Source organism: Rhizopus delemar, genomic scaffold (genome assembly GCF_000149305.1).
Source record: "Rhizopus delemar RA 99-880 supercont3.11 genomic scaffold, whole genome shotgun sequence".
NCBI classification, from domain to species: domain Eukaryota; kingdom Fungi; phylum Mucoromycota; class Mucoromycetes; order Mucorales; family Rhizopodaceae; genus Rhizopus; species Rhizopus delemar.
Genome location: NW_027137837.1, coordinates 1 through 24,628, shown reverse-complemented (window position 1 = coordinate 24,628; position 24,628 = coordinate 1). Strand labels below are relative to the sequence as shown.

Genomic DNA, 24,628 nt, shown 5'->3' with positions numbered 1-24,628 from the left:
GTGCACAAAACTTTTTTTCAGCTATAAGCTACCATTACTTGCTCATTACAGTTGCAATATCTATGAAACTATATCAGATGGAAGGCGTACTAAATGTTGCAAATTGTGCAAAGTTTAATCATTGCATTGCCAAAAATGAGGGAGAACCAAGCCTTTATTTATAAGAATAGATATTTTTAAAAAAAACCATAAAAGTGATTAAAACCTAAAAGTTCGTATAATTGCCTCGTCTTTTGATAACAGCAGCAATTCGTTTTGGCATGCTTTCATAGTATGGCTGCATATCACTTTCAGTAAAAGAGTTCCACTCTTTATCGATTCTTTTCCAGAGATCGTCCATGCTTCTTGGTGTGGTATCGTATTGAGACAGCTTTGACTTTAACTGTCGCCAAACATATTCAATAGGATTTAGATCGGGACTTTGTGGCGGCCAATCTTTTAATACCGATATCCCATTATCAGATAACCAGTTAGTGGTATGCCTTGACTTGTGCTTTGGGTCATTGTCATGTTGAAACAAAACATCACAATTTTTCAAACCATAATATGCTAGGCTTTCTTGATACGTAGTAGACAAAATATGGGTGTATAATTTTGAATTCATTGTGCCATCATATACTCGACAAGCTTATCCTGGTCCTCGAGATGTAATACAGCCCCAAAGCATAACAGATCCGCCGCCATGCTTCATTGTTTGATTAACATGAAAGGATCGCCAAGGTTGATCGACTTGCTTCCAATAGTAGCGTATACCATCGGCGCCCCAAACATTGATTTTGGTCTCATCGCTGAAGATCACAGACTTCCAGTCCTCCACAGTCCATGATGTTTTGTCGCGACACCACTTCAATCGCTTTTTCTGGTTTGTATAGCTGATGAAAGGTTTGTACTTCTTAATTCCAGACTTGAAGCCTATCTTTCTAAGAAGCCTTCTGACCGACCGTTTGCTAATACTGTATCCTAAGGACCTCAAAAAGAGCTGAGCATCAGAATCTGTGCGTAAGAGTCCTTGTCGAAACTTTAGACGGATGATTGCATTAGTTATTTTTTTAACTACGACCGGTCGACCACCACGGTTACGAGCCTTGATGTTCTTTTCTTCCTTTCTTATCCTGTTGATCGTCCATTTAGAGACTCCTGTTGTTCTAGAAATATCCATTGTCGTACGACCTGAGCGTATTCCAGATTTCACAGCTTCTCTTTTATCGTTGCTGACTTTTTTGGGCATAGAGTGCTGGTACTTTGTTAAAATGGATAGGGTAAAAATAAGAAGTGAAATTCATAGAGAGATACAAATTAGGCAAGGGTTTATATATTTTTTAAAAGCTATTGGAATGCACTAGTGTATTATAAAATTTTACAGCAAACTAGAAAGAAATGGGTAGATTTGAAAGAAGGCTAGACAAGTGCTACATTTTTGGCGAAAATTGAAATATTCAAAAAATCACTAAAAATGACCTTATTCCTGAAGGATGTCCGGCACAGTTCCGGTTTACCTAGCATAATGCATATTTTAGACTGCCTTTCAGATGGTATATGCCACAAATGTCGCAGACATATAGCGGAGATTCAATGCTGATTTTAATTTTTGTGCACCAGTTTTGTCCGCTACTGTACGTCTTGTGCAGCGTATGTTTTGACTATGATACTTCTGACTTCAGACCATACCAAGTTGCGACCCTTAAGGACTTCATTGAACCATGATCGCTGATCCCTGTTCATTTTGATAGGCACTAATCGGGACCAGCTAGAATCTATGGATAGCCCATTTGATTCAACGATGAGAGCGAAAGTATCCAGTAAATCTTCCACTGAATCGTGCACATCTGCTTCTTTTCTCCATACATTACCCTGCCACTGCCAGATGGGAAGGTCAGGTGGGATGACATGAGCGGAACGAGGGTAAGAAGTGTTTAAATGGTTGCCAGGACCAAGGACCGCTTCACCTGTAGGCGTAGAAGGAGAGACGCAAAAAGCCTGTGCTTCATCTAAAAACATGATACAGTTCTTAATGGTCACTGCTCGCTCTTGTAACCCTTTGAGGTGTTCTTGTGGGGCACCAGATATCACAGCGTGAGCAATTTGCTGTCTAAGGTTCTCTAAAGTAACTCTTAAACCCATAACAGCATCAACGGGCTTATCATCACTTGCTACATGACTTGTTGCCATAGGGGATGAGGTTTCTTCAGCATTGGTCATTTCAGTATCTTCAATGGCCTTTGGTATTTCTTCCATATTCGTTTCAAACGTATCAGTTTCACCATGAGTAAAAGGACTAGGAGTTTGATCTTCTTTAACCATATTTGTATTTGCGATTAAGAGTTCAGAATTCGTTAAAAAAAATGGTGTTTTTAAGTATTTAAAATATGAAAAAGAAGAATTAACGAGACCGAACAATAGTTCTAAAGTCGAATTACTTTTATTAAAGAAAGATTCCAAGGCTATTTATATTAGTTTGAGCAAGACCTGAGATTAAATGACAAGAGATAGTTACGACCGATATGATTTGACATGTATAAGAAAAATTTTATAAACTGATGTAAATAATCAACTGTTGAGATGAAAGTGAAACTTGGCTGTTCAGGGCAGTTGGTAATTATCAGGATCTATTCTTATTCAAACTCATTTGTAAAGATTTAGCTTAGAATGATAAGACTGTTATCTTATTGACATGTCAAAACATGACAATAATTTTGTTAAAAAGAAAAACACCGAAGTATATCCCAATTTATTTACTAATTCTTTTTTAATATTTTCTATATCTTTTATATATTTTAATTCTGTACGATGTTTATAGTTATTTTGTTTTTTTTTCCAATTTTCATTTAGAAACTGCCATTCATTTAAAATCAATTTGTCAATTTCATCTTGTAATAAATTTTTATATTTTTTTATATCATTTTTATTTAAAGAACTATGGTATTCATCAAAAACCATTTTGTTTTAAAACACAATATTAATAGAAAAGTATATCTTTTAATGTTATGTATAATTCAATTTTATAAATAAAATTATGTATACCTAATCATGTGATATAAATATTTTTTAAAAGAAATTAACACATAAAAGTTAATACAAAATAGTATTATACATATTATATACATAAATAAATAATAGTAATTTTCTATATTATAATTAAAAAATAAAAAAAACAACTATGTTGCTTATAATAGTAGCAAATTGTTTGAGAAAAGACCTATACGTATATTTTAAAGAAATAATTGACTAGCAACCTATTATCAATTTATTGCTATGTTTTATCCACTTTAAGAAGTTTGTAAACCAAAATGTTTTAAATAAAATGGAAAAAACAAATAAATTATATTTCTTTTACATATATATTGAATTTTATCATAATTTTAATAATATCTTACAGTATAATTTATTAGATATATGAATATTTCACTTAATAATATCGATTAATTAATTAATTTTCTTGATATTAAATCTTATACATTTATTTATTTGTGATTAACTCCCGATGGGATCCACCCGAAGAAGAGGACGACAAGCACGAATCAAGACTTGGGGCGTTGACTGGAGAAAGGCATCAAATTGGTCTTGACGATACTTGCGCAACCAAGAAGACAAGCGAGAAGGCGAAAGAGAAGCATCCGAAGGGTAGTCAAGGACTACAGTTGTTGGAATAATTGTTCGAATGTTTTGCAATTTTATACGTTTTGCTTTGTATCTCTGCAGTCAGATACGATAGAGCTACGTACGATGTTGTAGAACAGTAACTGATTGTAGTTGACATTAATAAATATAAGTCTTAATACAAGATCATAATTAAAATAAAATAAAATACAAGTTTATTTAAATAAGATCATACAATCAATTCCAATTAAACATGTTCTTTTAGAATATGTATTGTATTCATGAGAGTTCTTTGATAAGAAGACGTATCAACTAAAATAACCAAATCCAATCCAATGTCAGGAATATTGCTAATCTTTCACATAATTGAAATAACGCGTAAAATAACGTTATTCAAATCAGTGAGGAATTCCCAGAATAAAAGATAATCTATGACAGACATACAAAAGAACAAATGAAAAGTTTTCATAATCATAATTATAGATAACACTTGCTAAAGTACCTGAAGATTAGAAGAACGATAACAATAGAAGATATCAAGCCACTCACTCAATAAGATATAAATACCTGCCTTCAATTAGAATAATTTTTACTTTAACTTAAACTGAAATAAAGATCAGTCTCAAAAAGTACCCAAACTGTTTCTTGATCTTTGTTTTTACCTTTTCCTTGATTATTTAAACCATTATACAACATACGATACCTCATTAAAAAGCGACAGCTTTCGCATATAACATATAAAACGCTAGGGGTCTGGAATTATTTCCATATATAGTAAGACCAAATTGCGTCAAGCATATGCATTCGAACAATTTTTCCAATTGAATCATCTTTTATTTAGTATCGTGTATAACCGCCTTTAGCTTTAATAACTGCTCTACAACGAGCTGACATACTCTTGATATATGCTTGGCATTACTCTTTGGTACAAGAAATACATTCTTTCTCGATTCTAGACCAGAGATCATGCAGTCCTTTATCCCTATCTTCATCTAAGCTCAGCCTCAGCTTTAAATGGTGCCAGAGATGCTCTATAGGATTCAAATCAGGACTTTGAGCAGGCCAACTGAAAGTATGCTCTTCTTTTAACCCATTTTCCTTAAACCAAACATGAGCAAGCTTTGATGTGTGCTTAGGATCACTGTCGTGTTGAAAATAAATAGATTCCTGTTGGTAACCATAGTACTTCAGACTGTCCATCAGTGTAGTTGACAGGATATGAACATAATCTGATGCTTTCATAGTACCATTCTCAATTGCGCAGCCATATCCAGGACCATCCCACGTCATACAACCCCAAAGCAGCACACTGCCAGCTCCTCCTTTGACTGTAAGGTCAAGATGATGAGGCTGCAATTTGTCACCAGGTCGTTTCCAAAAGTACTTACAGCCATCTGAACCCCAAACATTAATCTTGGTCTTATCAGAAAACACTATACGTCTCCAGTCATCTTCTGTCTAATCTTTGTGAGCTTTAGCCCACTTTAGTCTAGCTTCCATGTGACATTTTTTGAGGAGAGGCTTTTTCTTCTTAATTTGGGTATCGAAACCCATACTGTGAAGCATTTTTACTGTACCAAAATAGCCTATCTTGTGACCAATACTGTTTAAATATGGCCATACGCTCTTTGCAGTCTTAAGTGAACCATTTACAAGCTCTCTCTTCAGGTAATTCTTTGTCGTTGAGCTTATAGTAGTCTTTTTACCAGCATGACCTCGAGTACGTTTCGGTGTATACAAGCCCTTGTGCTTGCTCAAAGTGGACATTAATACTCCTGGAACATGTTCCATGATCTCTGAATATGATAAACCCTTTTTCAACAGCTACCGGATGCTCTCTTGCTTGCTACGAGATAAAGGATGTACCATGATATAAAGACGTATAGACTGTACGAGATGGAAGGGAAACACCGTAAAACACAGCCTTATTTATATATTTTAAGCTCCGATTAATAGCAAAAGCGTTGTTTCATAATTATATCATTTTGTAATGCTGTATTTGTGATGTCAGAAGCGGCAACGATATCATTATTATAGAATGCATTGAGTTGGAAAAATTGTTCGAATGCATATGCTTGACGCAATTTGGTCTTACTATATATGGAAATAATTCCAGACCCCTAGCGTTTTATATGTTATATGCGAAAGCTGTCGCTTTTTAATGAGGTATCGTACGTAGCTCTATCGTATCTGACTGCAGAGATACAAAGCAAAACGTATAAAATTGCAAAACATTCGAACAATTATTCCAACAACTGTATTTTCCGCTTACGGAGCTGTGTCAGCAGAGACGAGGAAACAGATGAAGACAACAGAGTCAGTAGACAGTCATCAGGTATGCGTTCCAAGCGAAGACAAAACTTGAGGACCAAGGTGTCAGCTCTAAAGGTCATTGACGGCAGATTTGCTATGTGACGAAGCACCACTGTTGAAGCTGTTCGGTGACCACCAACGAGCATTCGCAGACACCTGTCTTGAGTACGGTTAAGCTCTTCACCGTCCTTTCTTGTAAGTCGAGCAATAGCTAGGCCATACTCGAGCTTAGGACGAATGAAGGCAGCAAAGAGACGAGAAGAGAGTAAGAGAGCGAAGCCTTGACGGTTAAGACCCATCGAATGGAGTTGAGCCATAGCCGCCAAGGTACTTGACGAACGATACTTGATCATCGCAGAGACAGAGATACCCTTACCATCAAAGGGAACACCAAGGTAAGTAAACTCTTCGACAGTAGGGAGGTCTTGATCGTACAGCGACATCTTGACAAAGCGACTTGACGAGGTGGAAGGTGCATTAAGGACAGCACACTTTGGTGGACTCCACTTGTAACCAAGAGTCAGAGAATGGGTCTGTGTTAGGGCCAGCATATGCCGAACTTCGCGAGCAGACCCAACCAGCGCCACATCATCCGCATACAACAGACTGTTGATGGGCGTGGGCGAAGGAGGCGAGGAAGACAGAGCAGCAGCACCAACCAAAGGACCAAAGGGAAGACCATCGGGGACCAGAGCACCAGAACCAGGAGGACCAGAGGGAGACACCGAGAGCACCGAGGTTGTTGTTGCAGAAGCAGCAGAACGAAGCAAAGCCGGCAATGTGTTGACATAGATAGAGTACAGGTGAGGACTCAAGACAGAGCCCTGAAGGACACCTGTACTCGGCACAAACGGATCAGAGACATTGTTCTGCAACAACACAGACACCAAGACATCATCAAACATGTTGGCCAACAAGGACACCAAGGACAGAGGAGCAGAAGAGGCGAGCATCGATTGCCATATGATACGACGATCGACTGTATCATAGGCTGACTTGATGTCCAGGAAAGCGACCACAGGATAATGATTGTGTCGGCGTCGGTAAGAGTGCATCAGATCATGGAGACAGAGGGCTTGATCCAATGCACTACGCTGGTGACGGAAACCACCTTGAGCTACATCGAGCGGAGGAGAGACATCTTCAACAGAGGGAAAGAGGCACATCTGAAAGAGCTTGCGGACGATGGAGGTCAAGGAGATTGGACGATAGTTCCCTGGCGAGGTAGGATCACCTTTTTTGTGGATGGGGACTACCTGTGCTTGACGCCAGAGAGAAGGGGTATACGACCACTGGTAGCAGATACTGAAAAGCAAGGAGAGCAGTGGGGCTAGAACAGACTTGATGGGGAGGAGCATCTCCGTACGCAAGTGGTCAGGACCAGGAGCTTTACGCAGAGGGAGACGTCGCATAAGTGAACCCACACTGTCAGCAGAGAACGAAGGCATACCAGGGTCTTGACTATCGAGGTCAAAAGGCACCATACCAGAGACAGAGGGCAGAGGGTCAGGGCGCCTTGACGGAAGACCGTCACCAGAGTAGACCGAGGCAAGGTGTTGGCGCATCGCGCTCGCACCTGCAGCAGGGCCGTCAGGATGGGTAAACCCAACCTGTTGACGTCGTCGGTTCCGAATCACCTTCACCTTCGACATCGCACGAGCAAGCTCGCCACGGTCCAGAGAGTCACAGAAAGCACGCCAAGAGAGACGCTTAGCAGACTTGAGAGCAGCGCGAAACCGGACTTGAGCGGCCTGATGTCGATCCCACCACAAGGCCTTGTCGATGCCAATGGCTCGACGCCACCTACGGTAGTGATGTTCACGAACATCGGCGAGTTCTTGCAAGTGCGCATTCCAGAATGGCTTCCATTGGGAAGGTCGAGAAGAGCGAGAGCCAACCGACTTGTCGAGCGCACTATAGATCGCTTCGTTGAGGGAGTCGTTGAGAGCGTCTATAGGCGGAGCAGCAGAAGGAGGACTTGACTTCAGAGCTTTGAACTGATCAACCAATGGAGCGGCCAAGGACTGGAATGAGGCCACGTACAGACTACAGACATCGGGTTCCTTCAACCGAGAGAGGTTCCATAGCCGACGGGCACTAGAAGAAGAGAGAACGGGCTGCGATGGATAACCATCAGGGACTGCATAGTCAAAGGAGAGGGACAACAGTTTGTGGTCAGAGCCAAGAGAGAGATCGCTGTAGACTTGCATCCGAGGGGACCGAAGAGCAGAGGTCGTGTTGGTCAAGAAGTAGTCGATCATACTTTGCTTGACTTGACCACCACGATAGGACAAGAACGTAGGCACCCCAGGAGCGAGAGTCGAGTTCAGAACGGATAGACCATGTTCTTCACACCAGCGAAGCAGCACCGAACCTCGAGCATTGGCCACGGAATCACCCGTGATTGCACCAAGACGCGCGTTCAGATCACCACAGATGATCGTATCGTCTGTCAAGGGCAACGAAACCAACACAGAAGAGACCTCGTCGTTGGACAAGGAAGGAGGCAAATACAGGCAGATGAGACGCAAGGAGCGACCCAACCGCAGACCCAGAGCATACTTGGTATGAACCGGGAACTGTACCACAGCCATCGGACAGGAAGGAGAGACCAGAGCAGAGACACCTTGAGAGCCACGATAGCTGTTGACCACAGGAGAGCCATACAGGTTGAACTGGGTCCAAGAGGTACGGATCCTGTGGGGCGGGAGCAACCAGGTTTCGGTGATGAAGACCAAGGAAAACGACTGGCAGTGACGAAGTAGATCATCGGCTGTGGATTCTTGAAGCCCATTGGCATTCCACAAGCCGATAGTGAGCGGTATAAAAGAAGATGATGAGGAGGATGGAGTAATTGATGGACCATGGGAGCCATAAGTACCAGGAGAAACCAAAGGAGAGGAAGGGGTTGACGGATCTGGGACCATACCAGATGGTGAGACCGAGGGTATATTATAATGACAAGTATTACTACTCATCATTATAAGGATCCATAGCTAGAGCGCGATGCAGGACGATGATGCTCATAGTCGTCAAGAGCCATGTCTTCAGTCATATCATCGTAGTGGCGAGCAGTCTTGGGTCGATCTTGCTTAGCAGACAGCACTTCAGACACTGTCTCATCCGAGACCAAGGCTTGTGCTAACAGGTAGCGAGAGACAGAAAGAGCAACAGGATAGCGCAAGCGCTCCAAAGCCTTACGAGAGCGGTCATCATTGATGAGCGAGATGGCATGACTACGCTCTTCAGCAGAAACAGATTGGAACTTGGGGTCAGCCAGGTTAGCAGGATCGAGTGGATCAAAGGTATCCAAGGTGGGAATCTTGGCCTTTTCCAACAAGGACAGAAGGGCAGGTTTGTACTGCAGATGTACCAGGAGACCGACAACGGAATGAGCTGGATAGCACACATCTAAGATGCGCCAGCTATCCACACCAAGGCGAGAGAGACGACGACGAGCTTCAGTGTAGGTCATCCTACGAGAGCGAGGTATGTAAACGTATTCAAAACCTTGTTCACCAGACACAGGCTGGAAACCACGAGCAGCAGCAGCACGACGACGGAGTTTGTTCTTGGCAGAACGAGAAGCAACGGTAGCCCAAGACGAGGCAGCAGAACCCAAGGTGGGCGAAGGAACGGTCGCTTTAGCACCATTAGGAGGAGCAGAAGAAGAAGCAGCGGCATTTGAACTTGGGGTGTTTGTAGGGACCCCGGCAGTGTGTGCGGCCAGTTCGGCACGCAAGGAAGCAATTTCGTCGGCTTGAGACCGGTTTGTTTCGGCAAGGCGAGCGTTCTCACCTCGCAAGGTTTCCAGTTCGAGCTTCAGTTCTTCTAAAGCAGAGAGACGAGCAGTGACCGCTTGAAGGGCGTGACTAAGATTCTGGACTGTTGTTTCCAAGTCCGGTGAACTGGGTCCGGCGGCGGCATTCAGGTTTTTAGAACCTCTAGTATTTCTTGTTGTCGATGTTTTAATCGTAAGATTAAATAAAAAAATTAAACAAAAAAACAATAGCAGCAATATAAAATTAAAATCCTTCTTTATTGCAGATTTCTTTATATTGCAAAAGAGCCCCGTTTAATGGATAAAAAGTTGGCATCTATTTATATTCTTTGTGAGCGTAGATATAAAAGATATAGACTCGGTAACGATGTCGTGCTGAAGAACCAATGATTAAGCTAAAGCTTGTCGATGTTCTAATATATGCATCTGAAGTTGAACAATAGAAATAATAACCAGTCAATTAACTTTGATCTAATTACTTTTAGGGTTGACAATTGATTAGACTCGCTAGGATGACAAATACTGATCTTATTGTTCTAAATTTGGAAAAGTGTGGAATTGTTCAATCATAGTTTAATCTTTTGTGTATCGTTATTTATTTTAATACAACTGATATCTTATAGAAAATAACTATGTTTACAACAGTCGACATTTGGATGCAAACTTTGAACGACGATTAAGCAACAAGTATGGAAGATATAGCAATAAGAGTTAAACCAAATAAAAGTATTGATAAAAAGGAGTCGATTGATGTAAAAATTGTTGATGGATGGCTTGATTTGACAGAGATATCGGCTTTCCAAAAAAGAACCAAATTTACCATTTTAACCAAAAGCGAAAGAAAAGCGGCTTCTTGGTTTAGTGGTATAATTCTCGCTTAGGGTGCGAGAGGTCCCGGGTTCGATTCCCGGAGAAGCCCTGAATGTGCTTGAACAAATGTTGGCGTTAAGGTACGTGCACCACCGTTTGTACATTTTTCGAAAAATATGGTCGGACATTTGGAGAAAATGTGTGGTGTAGTGTCATGTCTTTTGTTCTATTGAAATGTATACAGTGTGACGCAGTTGGTGTAACTTTTGCTGAAGAAAGGACTCAGTCCTAGGAGGGACCTCAGTCCCTAAAGATAAACAAAAAAAAAAAAAAAATAGTGTAGCACAAATGATGAAATTTTAGATCAAGAGAACAATGCTGATCACAAGAATAATTTTGATGTCCAGCGACATTGATGTCGTTCGACATAGATGTCAAACAACACAAACAATAAGCCACGCCAATTTTTATATAAATAAGATGAATATTTTTAAACAAAATAACATTATCCAATCCAATCCAATAAATTCAATAAATCAAATCCTCTTGCGCTTAAAAAGCAATCTTTTCTTATTGGGTCACAATTACCTTTTCTTTTCTTTTTATTTTTACTTATTCTTTCTGATCTGATACCCGAGTTATCACAAATCAAGAAAGATCCCTTTTATTTTATCGTTTATCAAACAATCTTATTCTTAACCTTATTGATCTAAAAAGATCTGGTGGTCACTACTCAAATATAATTTACTCTATCAAAAGAACTGTTAAACGTTCAATCAAGTTACCTAAACTCAAGTCATTCAAGACTTCAAACCTCAATTTAAACAAATCTACATCACTTTAACACAAGCCAAGTCCCAAGTACTAACAAGTTACCATAGAAAAACACAAAAAAATAATAATCATATAAATATCCCCTCTTATAATTTGACTGAACTTCACTTTTAAAAAATATCTTTTATTCAAATAAACATCGAGTTCCTCTTTATCAAAACTCTTTATTTTTATTTTATAACTCAAGCAAGTCAAGTCCTTTGAAGTCAAATTATCTTCATCGTATCACTTTTATATTCTCTTATCAAGAAAACTCTTTATTAATTTTTACTGTTTGATCTACAATACAAGATCTGGTGGTCACTTACTACAAGCAAACCAAATTTATTCATTTAAACACAAATCTTTGATCTCAAATTCTTTTACACTCTAAAGAAAAGTCAAATTTACTTCTAAACTCTTAAGGCCATTACAACAAAAACGTTAAAGTTACAACAGTCATGTTTTTTTTTAGTACCACGCCAGTTAGAACATGAACTTTTGCGTAACAACCTATTTGAAAACGGAGTATCAACTCTTGCTTGAAAACCAAAAACAACATAAAATTATAAAAACCACAACATATAAATACCCTTATATCTTATCCGATGCCATGGAAGTTAGTGGAGTTTATCTGGCGTAGAAAACATGCTGGCAATCACTGGAAGGCGATGCTTGCTTGTTTTTTGCAAGTGACATTCACCAGAGCAGGCATTGCCGACCAAGGTCCATTGGTATCGTTGCTCACAACCGTCTTGGAAGATACCACTGGTGATCAGGGCGATGAAGAGCCATTTATTTTCATCTCAGATGACGATTCCGATAGCGAATCTGATGAAAATGATACCTCAGCACCTAGTACGCCCGTAAAAAAACTCCGAAGTGCTTAAAATAAATAAAGAAATTTTTCATTGATAACCATAAAAATCAGGGCCTATAGCGCCTATTTTCTCTCCTAATTATTTACCGCATATTACCTTTTTTGGAAACTAATGTTACATCATCTACAAATAGACGACCCAGTCTTTCGAATGATATATAGCATATGTCTGTACGCTCAATTTTAGCTCCGCTATAGGCTTCCAAAGAGATGGACGGTAAATCTTTCATTTAGCCGGTTGTTAGCATCGTTTAAGAGTTCTATGATATACACAAGTATGTACCTTTTATTGTATTAGTGCAGGCGCCTGTCTTTGGATCACGAAATGTTTTGGAGTGATTGACGGTTTGAACATTTAGATTTCGGCTTGGATCGCTGTCAATCCCTTTATATCCTTTCCAGCAGTCTACCATGACATGTGAGCCTGTCAACAAGGGTTAGGTGCACTGATCATCTAGTATATACATATTTCAAATGTTACCATCCTTAACAAAAGTATCGATTATGAGCTTCAAGGTATTTTGGTTGCGGTTAGGTACCGTCAGCAAGAACACCTTGCGTTCAGGTGTACGCTCTACATCCCCAACAACCCAAACACCATCGACTCTCTTCCCCTTGTTGTATTTTCTTTTGCCAAACTTGCTCTCGTCTATTTCAACAACAATTGGCTGTCCATCACTGCCAACCCCACCTAAGTACAGTGGCCGTCAAAATTGGTCGCATGTTTTCATAGTTTGCCTATACAGACTACCTTCTACTTCATTTTTTGGCGTATTACAATAATATATACATCATTCGAAAGAGCAAACTCTGAACAATCATATGGTAACACATACATTACCGTAGACGCAATATACTGGTAATAATGGGCGCTCAAATTCCGACGGTACATGCGACCAATTTTGACGGCATTTATGAAGTGTTTTAAGTATAAAAATATGAACAAAGAAGAATTAACGAGACCGAACAATAGTTCTAAAGTCGAATACTTTTATTAAAGAAAGATTCCAAGGCTATTTATATTAGTTTGAGCAAGACCTGAGATTAAATGACAAGAGATAGTTACGACCGATATGATTTGACATGTATAAGAAAAATTTTATAAACTGATGTAAATAATCAACTGTTGAGATGAAAGTGAAACTTGGCTGTTCAGGGCAGTTGGTAATTATCAGGATCTATTCTTATTCAAACTCATTTGTAAAGATTTAGCTTAGATTGATAAGACTGTTATCTTATTGACATGTCAAAACATGACAATTTATAAGTAAACATTTTTACACACTTCATTTAAAAAAAATCAATACTTAGTCCAACGACCTTTTGCTTTAATGACTGCAGCACACCTTTTCGGCATACTTTCGATGTATTTCTGGCATTCTTCTTTAGAAATGGCATACCAGGTTTGACCTATTCGCTCCCATAGCTCATGCATACTAGTTGGTGGTGCTTCATAGCTATGAAATAGCTCTCTCTTTAAACGAGCCCACATATGCTCTATGGGATTTAAATCCGGGGACTGAGGAGGCCATTCCAATGCTTCAAATGGCTGCTGGTTGATCCATTCTTTCACTATCTTTGATGTATGCGTTGGATCGTTGTCCTGCTGAAACACTACTTTGGAGGAATCCAAGCCATAACTTTCCATTGTCTTGAGTAAATCATCTTTTAAGACCTCAAGATAGCCTTCACTATTTATACGATGACCAACATCAACTATCCATCCAACACCTTCCCATGTAAGGCAGCTCCAGACCATGATATTACCACCCCCATGCTTGACGGTTTGCTGTACATGTCGCGAGTTCAATTCCTCATGAGGTAGTTTCCATGCATAGGCCTTTCCATCGGATGCAAAACGATTTACTTTAGTCTCATCTGAGAATATGACTCGTTTCCAGTCGTCCACAGTCCAATGTTGGTGCGATTTGGCCCACTGAAGGCGTTTCATGATGTTTTGGCTACGTAGCAAAGGTTTTTGAGGCTTGACAAATGCTATAAAGCCAGCTTTTTTAAGAACGCGGCGCACTGTACTATCACTTAAAGATATCCCAAATTCTTCTTTTAGAGCTTTTTGGATTTCTACAGCATTATTTTTTCTTCCTAAGGTGACTAATCTCCAGATGTACAGTAGCGGACAAAACTGGTGCACAAAACTTTTTTTCAGCTTTTAACTACCATTACTTGCTCATGGTGAATGCAATAGCTATGAAACTATATTAGAAGGAAGATATACTAGCCATTGTAGTTTACGTGTATTCCTAGCATGACATTGTTAAAACTGAGCGAAGAGCATGCTTTTCATTTATAAAAATCTATGTTTTCTAAAAACCGCAAAAGTGTCTAAAATCTAAGACTTTGTATAATCATCTCATCTCTTGATATCATCGAATATTCTTCTTCGCATATGCTAGTGGTATACGTATATATCACTTTCAGTAAAAGAGCCCAACTCTTTAACTATTCTTTTCCAAAGATAATCTACCCTTTTTGATCTAGTGTCGTATCGTCATAGCTTTGCCTTCAATTGCCACCAAACATGCTTAAGAAGGCTTAAGCCGGGATTAGTGCTAACTAACGCCTTAGCACAGAAGCCCTGTTATCAAATATTGAGTTTGTGGCATGCCTTGGCTTGTGCTTTGTGTTATTGTCATGCTGAAACGAGAGATTACGATATTTTAGACCACTATACCCTAGGCTTTTGTGGTATGTAGTAAGCGAAATACATGTGTATACCTATGACTTTATTACAGCATCGTATACTTGATACAAATATCCTGGTCCTCAATATCTAATACAGCCTTAAAATGTAACAGAGCCACCAACATGCTTCATTGTTTGATCACCGTAAAAAGATCGCTAAGGTTGCTCGACTTGCTTTCAATATTAGTGTATACTATCTGCACTCATAACCTTCATTTTTTTTCATTGCTAAAGATGATGGACTTCCAGCCCTCTATAGTATGCGATGGTTTGCCGTGATACCACTTTCATCGCTTTTTCTGGCTTATACAGCTAATGAAAATCTTCGATTCCTTAGTTCCAGACTCAAAATCTAGCTTCCTATAGTGCCTTCTGACTGACAGTTTGCTAATACTGTATCCTAAGGTCCTCAAAAAGAGCTGAGCATCAGAAGCTGTGCGTAAAGGTCCTTGTCGAAACTTTAGGCGGATGATTGCATTAGTTATTTTGCTGACTACGATCGGTCGACTACCACGGTCACAAGCCTTGATGTTCTTTTCTTCCTTTCTTATCCTGTTGATTGTCCATTTGGAGATTCTTGCTACCCTAAAAAGATCCGCTGCCGTACGAACTAAGTGTATTCAAAATCTCAGAGCTTTGTTTTTAGAGTTACTTATTTTCTTAAGCATATAAGGCAAGTACTTTGCCATGGTGAATAGGGTGAAAACAAAAGGGAGAATTCAATGGGAAATACAAAATAAGCATGGGTTTATGTATTTTTCAAGAGCTACTAAAGCTCACTAATATACTGTGAAATCTGAAAGCAAACGGGAGAGATATGAGGAAAATTGAAGGAAGGCTAGACAAGTACTATATTTTTGGCGAAAATTGAAATATTCAAAAAATCACTAAAAATGATCTTATCCCTGAGGGATGTCCGACACAGTTCCCGTTTGCATATCATGATGTATCTTTTAGACTGCCTTTCAGATGGTATATGCCACAAAAGTCGCAGACATATGGCGGAGATGCAATACTGATTTTCATTTTTGTGCACCAGTTTTGTCCGCTACAGTAGTTCACCATGCGTTGACTAATTAGAGATGGCCGACCAGCTTCATTAACATTTCCACTCATCTTAAGAGATGAGCGGTACTTCTGAACAGTGGTACGACTAACGCCAACTTGCTTCGCTACTTTGCTGTTTGACTTCTTGGATCTCAGCAATGAGTAGATGCTGTTTACTTTGTCATTTGAAATTGCACGCATGTCGGATCTGCAATGGTATAATGTCTTAATGGCGTGCTGCAATTTAACAAAAAAACACTTACATGTAAATGATATTACGATGAAAGAAGAAAGAGAGGAAAAAAATATAAAAAATTTATTATTAAGCCACATTTTTGTGACTATATTATGTTATTTATAAACGCCGTCAAAATTGGTCGCATGTACCGTCGGAATTTGAGCGCCCATTATTACCAGTATATTGCGTCTACGGTAATGTATGTGTTACCATATGATTGTCCAGAGTTTGCTCTTTCGAATGATGTATATATTATTGTAATACGCCAAAAAATGAAGTAGAAGGTAGTCTGTATAGGCAAACTATGAAAACATGCGACCAATTTTGACGGCCACTGTATGACTTATTAATTACATACTCTGATATCAATAAAGCATCACGTACTAACTTGAACATCTTCAATTCGAATATCTGCCTCCATTACTTGATAGATATCTTTGATAATGCTGCGGACAGTTGGTAGACTAAGACCAGTCATTGTGGATATTGTTCCGTTAGTAACTTGCAGCAAAAAAAGGTATACTACTAGCAGCGTTTGATGGATGATGGATTTGCGACCTTGAAAAAAGGACCCATCCAAGTAAGAAATACGGCTACGACCGCACGCACAGGTGGTTGAGCCGCATCGCCAAAAGAATCCATCCCGGCTGGACTGGTTCAAGCGCATTTCAGAACCTTCCTTGCACTTGCGCGAAGAAAAAAAAGGCACTGTTTTCCTTCAAATATCTTTTACCAGTTGCCTTTAGTTATTCCCCCCAACTTAAAAGGTAAACTTACTCCATTGTACATTCAGCCGTCATAGTTCTTTCAGCCATGTAAGCAAGAGTTGGCATGTTGTTAGCAGCGTTAGAAGACATCGGAGATTGATAAAATTGATAAAAGGATGAAGGAAAGAAAAAAAAATGGTAGGCCTTTTTATACTTTTTTTACACGTTTTGTTATCTGTCCGAAATCAGCCGATAAATAGTGCGATGATTGGATTTTGTAAGGTTTTTGTAGTATAAATAGGTTTGTACTGAATAAGTCTTGATATAAGATCAAAGGTTTAGATAGAATTTGATTCCAAAAAGAGTAATAGATTGAATATAAGTTCGCTTGTAATAAGTGACCACCAGATCTTGTTAAGTAGATCAAACTGTTTTGAGTAAAGTAAAATGAAAAGATAATATAAAAGGGATTACAATGAAGTGTATATGCTTCAAGGGACTTCTTGTTCTTGATGTTAAGTAAAATAAAAGAAAAATAAAAGAGATTTACTTTGAATGATATTTATTTGAAATAATCAAAAAGTAAAATGAAGTAAGTAAAAAGTAAGTAGAAACAAGGTATGTGAAAACAAAAGTAAGTAAGAACAAAAGTAAGTAGGTAAAGTATAAGAAATATTGAAGTTATTTATATGTTTTTGGCTTTTCTGATTATATGCTGTTTTTGATGATTTTATGGATATTCTATATTTTTTTGTATTTTTCTGGATTTATCTGTATTCATACGTATTTGTTTGTATGTTCCTGGATTTAAACTAATTGGAGAGAGAAAAGTCGAATGCTGCCAAAGTTTGCTGCATTGTGTTACAATAGTCAACATCTCCGCAACGGGAATTCGTTTTACCATACAGAACCGGTAAAATTTTCCCGAAAACTTTTGATATTACCAAAAAAAATTGTAAGTTACTTAGACCCAAAAATAATGCAAAAAGTAGACTATGTTTGCTGAGCGTCTACTGGGAATCGAACCAACGCCTTTAGAATAAGAAGCCATTAGCATAAGCCAATAACCACAAATGTTGATTTGCCGATGATAGGTGACTGGTAAATCTGGTTGATAAACTCAACTCGGTTCGGAGATATGTTTATGCAAAGCGCTACGGGAAATATGATTGGCTGAATGGTCTATAGTGGAGAACGGGTATAGTCGACACCAACTGAAGGAGGACCCCTGGGTTGATCAGGTGACCTGCAACTTGCTGGCGAAGCTCAAGTGAATTGATGGCCATATACAGTTGGGGTGCACTTTCCTTTTTCATCGGTGAGGTCCTAGGTTTAGCTGGGTGGTTCGATATATATTGGGTGCTTCTTCCGATGACATTCGCTCAGATCATATGTTTTGTTTTCTCTCTTCCGTTTGACGTTTTCTTTTGTTTGATGTTTTATTTTCTTTCCTTATCATCAGTTACCCTCGTCCATGTCCTGATCTGTTTATTTTTTGTTAATGCTACTGATTCTCTGATAATACTTTATGCATTTGCAAAAGTATATAAAGTCTTGTAAATTGTTATTGAATAAAGGATATCGAAAAATCGACCTATTTTTTTTACTTTATTTTTTTATTCTTTCTTTTGAATAATCAAGGTTCCCTTCAATCTTTGTTTATTCACTCGCTCTTATACGTACACTTGCCTTTATCTATTTGGTGTTTCTCTTATTATTCTGGTACCAATTGCTCGAAGTAGGTTTTTTCAGTCGGCCTAGGTTCTCGTTCGAATTGAAGTGAATTAATAGAAAATCAAATAGGCAACTTCAGTAGATATATCTTTACCGTCTTATACAAGTCCTTCAAAGAAGTATATCTTCTCCCTTAGTACATTATCACCGATTTTCGTTTCGCAAGCCTTTTTGTCGTACAATTTTTGATTTTTGGAGCTGTTTTTCTCGACCTACAGAAGTCGTATCTCGACCCGGACTTCTTTAATGACCTTCTACTTGTCGTCCCTCTTGAGTGAAGTAATAAAAAAGGAAAAAAAAATGGCTGTTCTTAGTAAATCTCGCTAATCGCCAATTTTCGTCTAATAAACTCCGCTTAAAAACGATGGAATCGTGTTCTGTGACCCCAATTACAATATTAAGCATATCAAACTCCGCGTGCGGAGTTTGTATATATATATATATATATAGTAGATGGACGGTAAATCTTTCATAGATCCCTCACAAAGAATATAAATAGATGCCAACTTTTTATCCATTAACAGGGCTCTTTTGCAATATAAAGAAATCTGCAATAAAGAAGGATTTTAATTTTATATTGCTGCTATTGTTTTTTGCTTAATTTTTAGCTTTTGTTATTTTTTTTCTTGACTATTTTCATTTTTTAACTTTTTTTTTCATTTTTCGACTTTTTTCGTATTTTGACTTCTTTCACTTTTGCTTCGTGTGACCTCTTTATTCGCTACTATTGTCACAATATAAATAGTATTGTAATTTTAACGTTATGGCTTTCAGAGTGTAGAAGTAAATTTGACTTTTCTCTAGGGTGTAAAAGAATTTGAGGTCAAAGATTTGTGTTTAAATCAATAAATTTGGTTCGCTTGTAGTAAGTGACCACCAGATCTTGTATTGTAGATCAAACAGTAAAAGGTAATAAGAAGTTTTCTTGATAAGAGAATATAAAAGTGATACGATGAAGATAATTTGACTTCAAAGGACTTGACTTGCTTGAGTTATAAAGTAAAGATCAAAGAGTTTATTTGAATAAAAGATATTTTTAAAAGTGAAGTTCAGTGTAGTTAAATGAAATTATAAGAGGGAATATTTACAGTGAGCGACAAAAGTGTCTCAATATTTTGTAATTTTCTCTTTTATGGCCTGTAGCGTTATAGTTATCATATTAACCTATGGCTTGTTGTATATCATTCAATAGCCAAAGTCATGCAGAAGCAAACAACCTAGAGCAAATGCTGATTAAAGTACCGCAGATTGAGATAGAGAGGATTGAAAACAAGCGGTGCATTGGGACACTTTTGTCGCATTTCCAAAAAAATATAAAACATAATAAAATATCGACCCACAAGTTGTATAGATGTAACATACTGCTCATTACAGTGCATCATACGTCTCTAAGTCGATATGTACTCATTACTGAAGTTTTAAACTCCTACTGGTTTATTACTCGCCCATTATATCTCAACATGAAACAAGTCCCTCAGGAAACAGTTGTTCAAGCAATTTCATTACTTAAACAAGGTAAGTTGGTTCTGGAAGTGGAAGGTTCTACTGGTTTAAGTAAGAGTACGGTCGGGAGACTCCGAAAAACCCATTGCTTTGGACTTGATAAGCCAAAATATGGCCGACGCAAGATTCTATCTGCTGCTGATGAACGCTATTGTGTGCGTTAAGTCACGAAAAACCGCATGTTTAGTGCAGCAAAGGCGGCTAAAGAGCTAGAAAAGGATATTGGAAGGAAAGTAAGTGCTGTGACTGTGCGAGAACCCTTCGTAATGCCGGTCTTGGTGCGATTGAGAAGCCGAAGAAGACTTTGCTTAGTGCGAAAAACATCCGCAGCAGACTTTCTTGGTGCATGGCTCACAAGGACTGAAATGTAGATGACTGGAAACGTGTTATTTGGTCAGACGAGACGAAAATAAATAGGTTTAACTCGAATGGACGCACCTGGGCTTGGATTCGATCGGGAGAAAGCTTGAAATCCTATCATGTCAAGATGACTGTTAAGCATGGTGGTGGCAGTATTATGCTGTGGAGCGCCATTACCTATGCTGGAGTCGGTTGGATGTGCAAGGTTAATGGTAATATGGATAAAGAATTGTACAAAGAGATTTTGGAAGATGAATTGGAGCGTACCATCGAGTTTAGCATCGATAAATTAGGATTAGAACGTCATCAGGCGATTTTTCAACACGACAATGATCCTAAGCATACGTCCAAATTAGTCAAAGAATACCTTAAAGAGCAACCCTACAACATCCTGGAGTGGCCTGCACAGTCCCCGGACTTGAATCCAGGCGTCTGACCATTATCTAATTATATTTATTTTTTATAAAATATTTTAAAACAAATATATTTTACACATTATAAATTAAAGAATAACTTTATATATAAAATTTGAATTTTATATATAAAAATAAAAATGACAATTGAAGATAATAATATAATTAAAGAACAATTAAATTTAGAAATTAAAAAATTAATTATCAACAAATGGTATTTTTATGAATCTAATTGGAGTACTATTAATAAAAAATATAATCATAGAACTACTTTAAAAGATATTCCTGATATACAGTGGGTCAAAAAACTGCACCAACGCAACTCAGTTTTTCGGAAATACCAGTATAGCTCTGTCAGTTTAAAAGTAAACTTTACGAAACTTGGAACAAAAAGAGTTAATACAGTTACTATTTATTGATAAAAGTTTCAAAGTCAGATGCGGAGTATTGATCTAAGGAACACTCAGCAAAAAGAGGAGGTCGGTTGGTGCAGTTTTTTGACTTTTCTAATATTTAGTGGATCCACCCTTTTCTGCTAAGACAGCTTGTATTCTGTCGGGCATACTGTCTATATATTTGATGCATTGTTTCTTAGTAAACGAATTCCATTCATTTTCGACTCTTTGCCACAGGTCATGGATGCTAGTCGCCCTATTATCATACATGCTTAGCTTTAACTTCAAATGATGCCATATATGTTCAATAGGATTAAGATCTGGACTTTGTGATGGCCAATCGTCAATGTAAATCATGCCACTATCCTTCATCCATTGTGTTGTGGACTTTGATCGATGTTTGGGATCATTATCGTGCTGAAATACCGACGTTTCCCAGTTCAGACCATAGCATTCCATAGTGTCTTTTAGACTTGTACCAAGGATTTCTTGGTATACCTCTGAATTCATGGTGCCATCATAAGTCTGACATGCGTATCCAGGTCCTTCGCTGGTTATACAACCCCATAACATGAGACCACCGCCTCCATGCTTCACAGTAACGTCGATATGGTGAGGCTGTAAACGATCACATTTTCTTTTCCAGTAATACTTGCAACCATCAGAGCCCCAAATGTTGATTTTCGTCTCATCAGAAAAGATAACACGTCGCCAATCATGTACTGTCCAATATTGATGCTTTTTAGCCCATGTTAATCGAGCGTTCTTGTGCTTTTCAGTCAATAATGGCTTCTTCTTTTTGATCTCAGCATAAATTTCAACTGAATGTAAGACATTAATTGCCGATTGATACGACATAGGGCGCCCCAGCTCCTCCAACTTCATTTGCACATCCTTGGCAGTCTTCAAACAACTTGTGAGCACTTATCTCTTGATGTATCGGCGTGTTGACTCTGCCACAATGCTCGGTCTACCTCCTCTTTTACGTATTCTATCGTGTATCCACTTATTTGCATACCTATTGACGGTATTTCTATGCACTCCAACTCGTTTCCCAATGACTGCAGGATCAACACCGTTCTCTAATAAGGCTTTGATACTGTTTTGAATATCGGATGGAAGCTTTTTGGGCATTTCTAATGATGGATGGATACTGACGATGTAGGATGAGTTTGGGTAAAGTAGGAAAGAAAAAAAAAAGAAAATAATTGCAAAAAAATTTATTTTAAGATCCCCAGTGTGACTAGGAATAAAAACAATTAGATTAAATCCGTCGGAATTGTCTCAGTCCGGACATACGATACCAAATACCTTTTCATTTTAAAAGTCAAAAAACTGCACCAACCGACCTCCTCTTTTTGCTGAGTGTTCCTTAGATCAATACTCCGCATCTGACTTTGAAACTTTTATCAATAAATAGTAACTGTATTAACTCTTTTTGTTCCAAGTTTCGTAAAGTTTACTTTTAAACTGACAGAGCTATACTGGTATTTCCGAAAAACTGAGTTGCGTTGGTGCAGTTTTTTGACCCACTGTAAGATTTATAAAAGATGTTTTACTAAAACAGTTAGGATACTTACCAGTTTTCTATTTCTTAAATGTTATATACGGAACTACTGAATATCCAGGACCATACCTTGAATTAGATAAAGGATTATTGCTATTGTATCACTTGGTTTGTGGATTATCAGGTCAAAAGATGGCACAATTTATGTGCTATTGTGGTATTTACACATGTAATAAAGTAATAATGTAAGTTACTACGAACAATGGTCCTCCAAATTAGGAATATCGGACATTGTATTACGCCACTTCAAATAAAATCCCGATCCACTCCAGAATATTCTAATAAGTTCCTGGATCAGGATTAATAATTACTTCTTGATAAGAAGATGTTAAACTATGCCAATCATATAAATAACTCATTGTCTAATATCGATTAATAATCAATAGTCATATACTGTAAATATTAATATTTAGCCGTGATTAGAAAAGTATAAATACCCTCATATTTTTAACTTGAATAAAGGACAATCTACTTTGAGTCTCACTTATTTTTACATTTGTTGATTGACTTAGTACTTTTTATATTATAAAACCTCAAATATCACAGCTATGCTACGTTATATGAGTTATATAAAAAGCTTTGGATAAGTAATTATAAAAAAATTAATAAAATTGTTAATACAGATTTATTAAACTTGTTTTCTAATATAAAAATAAGATTATTAGCTGCAAAATTATATAACCCTATTGGTTTTAAAATCATAACATTAATAATTGATGGTCATGATTCTAAAATTAAGTATTATAATCCAGATACAGAAAGAATAAAATTACATTCATATAAATTTAAAAAACCAGGTATAAGGACACAAATTGTTGCAGATATGAAGAAAATGATTATCTTTATTTCTGATTCAGAAAAATGTAGTGAATCAAATGATGGTTCAATGTTTTTAAGAATGAATTTATATAACAAATTACATATTGGTGATTGTTTAGCTATGGATGGTGGATACCCATTATTTATAAATCAATTTAAAGAAAATGCATTAAATTTAGGATATGAATTTAAAGATATACATTTTATGTATCCGGCAAGAAAAGAAAAAGATAGTAAATTAACAATAAATGAATCACATTATAACAAAGTTTTTGGTAGTTTCAGATCTATCATTGAAAATGAATTTAGTATATTAGGTAATAAATTTGAAAGGTTTAATAATAATAGAGCATCTATCCAAGTATCAGATATAAAATATTATAATTTACAATTTAAATTAGTATGTTTATTAAAAAATATATGGCAATTAGTTCAAGATTATAAAATTGAAGAATTACCTCATCATAAATTATGGCATTGTGATAATTTTGAATTACCAATAGTAGAAAGTAAATTACATATAGCATTTAATGACGAAATAAAAATTAATAAAAATTTAAATGATATGAATGAATTACAAAATAAGCTATTATATATGAATCTTGAAGATTTAGAAGTTGATGATATTGTTTTTGAAGAGGAAGATACAATTATGGATGAATTACCTAGAAAAAATAAAAAACATAAACATCCTGTTATAATAGTAGAAAATCATAATAATTAAAGAATTATAAAATACTATATACAGTGGGTGGACTAATTGTCCCAGTGTTTCAACGTTTTTTATTTTCGACTCCATAACTCAACCAATTCTTAGGCTAAGCGGCTAGTTCTATGCTCATTAGAAAGGTCGCGGTCCGTACTACATAATATCAAAAACTCGGATTTCGAAGAGTACACGGTCTGAGTTAATCAACAATAGAAAAAAAACACCGCACTGGGACAATT

General features: G+C 37.4%; 11 protein-coding genes and 1 non-coding gene across 12 annotated transcripts; 4 read left to right on the top strand and 8 right to left on the bottom strand.

The window, feature by feature from the left end:
- Positions 1 to 205: 205 nt before the first annotated feature.
- RO3G_12672 (uncharacterized protein) lies at positions 206 to 1,228 on the bottom strand (the record flags this gene model as incomplete). The annotated part of the gene is made up of 2 exons (XM_067667256.1): positions 206 to 558; positions 754 to 1,228. 2 exons carry the CDS (start codon positions 1,226 to 1,228, stop codon positions 206 to 208), a joined length of 828 nt encoding a protein of 275 aa, XP_067523357.1.
- A 380-nt stretch (positions 1,229 to 1,608) lies between these two features.
- On the bottom strand, positions 1,609 to 2,301 carry RO3G_12671 (uncharacterized protein; the record flags this gene model as incomplete). Its single annotated transcript, XM_067667255.1, has 1 exon — positions 1,609 to 2,301. One exon carries the CDS (start codon positions 2,299 to 2,301, stop codon positions 1,609 to 1,611), a length of 693 nt encoding a protein of 230 aa, XP_067523356.1.
- A 2,211-nt stretch (positions 2,302 to 4,512) lies between these two features.
- On the bottom strand, positions 4,513 to 5,388 carry RO3G_12670 (uncharacterized protein; the record flags this gene model as incomplete). Its single annotated transcript, XM_067667254.1, has 2 exons — positions 4,513 to 5,055; positions 5,170 to 5,388. The coding sequence occupies 2 exons, from the start codon at positions 5,386 to 5,388 to the stop codon at positions 4,513 to 4,515; spliced, it is 762 nt and encodes a 253-aa protein (XP_067523355.1).
- Positions 5,389 to 5,840: 452 nt separating this feature from the next.
- On the bottom strand, positions 5,841 to 8,504 carry RO3G_12669 (uncharacterized protein; the record flags this gene model as incomplete). Its single annotated transcript, XM_067667253.1, has 1 exon — positions 5,841 to 8,504. The coding sequence occupies one exon, from the start codon at positions 8,502 to 8,504 to the stop codon at positions 5,841 to 5,843; it is 2,664 nt and encodes an 887-aa protein (XP_067523354.1).
- Positions 8,505 to 8,890: 386 nt separating this feature from the next.
- On the bottom strand, positions 8,891 to 9,790 carry RO3G_12668 (uncharacterized protein; the record flags this gene model as incomplete). The annotated part of the gene is made up of 1 exon (XM_067667252.1): positions 8,891 to 9,790. A coding segment is annotated over one exon (900 nt), but the record flags the coding sequence as incomplete, so codon positions are not given.
- Positions 9,791 to 10,538: 748 nt separating this feature from the next.
- RO3G_19155 lies at positions 10,539 to 10,610 on the top strand. Its single transcript has one exon. It is a non-coding gene; the product is annotated as a tRNA-Pro (tRNA).
- A 1,197-nt stretch (positions 10,611 to 11,807) lies between these two features.
- On the top strand, positions 11,808 to 12,204 carry RO3G_12667 (uncharacterized protein; the record flags this gene model as incomplete). The annotated part of the gene is made up of 2 exons (XM_067667251.1): positions 11,808 to 11,933; positions 11,983 to 12,204. 2 exons carry the CDS (start codon positions 11,808 to 11,810, stop codon positions 12,202 to 12,204), a joined length of 348 nt encoding a protein of 115 aa, XP_067523352.1.
- A 460-nt stretch (positions 12,205 to 12,664) lies between these two features.
- On the bottom strand, positions 12,665 to 14,145 carry RO3G_12666 (uncharacterized protein; the record flags this gene model as incomplete). Its single annotated transcript, XM_067667250.1, has 2 exons — positions 12,665 to 12,885; positions 13,554 to 14,145. The coding sequence occupies 2 exons, from the start codon at positions 14,143 to 14,145 to the stop codon at positions 12,665 to 12,667; spliced, it is 813 nt and encodes a 270-aa protein (XP_067523351.1).
- A 1,039-nt stretch (positions 14,146 to 15,184) lies between these two features.
- Positions 15,185 to 15,586, bottom strand: RO3G_12665 (uncharacterized protein; the record flags this gene model as incomplete). The annotated part of the gene is made up of 2 exons (XM_067667249.1): positions 15,185 to 15,507; positions 15,550 to 15,586. 2 exons carry the CDS (start codon positions 15,584 to 15,586, stop codon positions 15,185 to 15,187), a joined length of 360 nt encoding a protein of 119 aa, XP_067523350.1.
- A 4,719-nt stretch (positions 15,587 to 20,305) lies between these two features.
- On the top strand, positions 20,306 to 20,922 carry RO3G_12664 (uncharacterized protein; the record flags this gene model as incomplete). The annotated part of the gene is made up of 2 exons (XM_067667248.1): positions 20,306 to 20,493; positions 20,544 to 20,922. 2 exons carry the CDS (start codon positions 20,306 to 20,308, stop codon positions 20,920 to 20,922), a joined length of 567 nt encoding a protein of 188 aa, XP_067523349.1.
- Positions 20,923 to 21,405: 483 nt separating this feature from the next.
- Positions 21,406 to 22,428, bottom strand: RO3G_12663 (uncharacterized protein; the record flags this gene model as incomplete). The annotated part of the gene is made up of 2 exons (XM_067667247.1): positions 21,406 to 22,115; positions 22,281 to 22,428. 2 exons carry the CDS (start codon positions 22,426 to 22,428, stop codon positions 21,406 to 21,408), a joined length of 858 nt encoding a protein of 285 aa, XP_067523348.1.
- Positions 22,429 to 23,693: 1,265 nt separating this feature from the next.
- On the top strand, positions 23,694 to 24,440 carry RO3G_12662 (uncharacterized protein; the record flags this gene model as incomplete). Its single annotated transcript, XM_067667246.1, has 5 exons — positions 23,694 to 23,913; positions 23,950 to 23,997; positions 24,082 to 24,189; positions 24,289 to 24,383; positions 24,429 to 24,440. 5 exons carry the CDS (start codon positions 23,694 to 23,696, stop codon positions 24,438 to 24,440), a joined length of 483 nt encoding a protein of 160 aa, XP_067523347.1.
- Between the last annotated feature and the right edge of the window lie 188 nt (positions 24,441 to 24,628).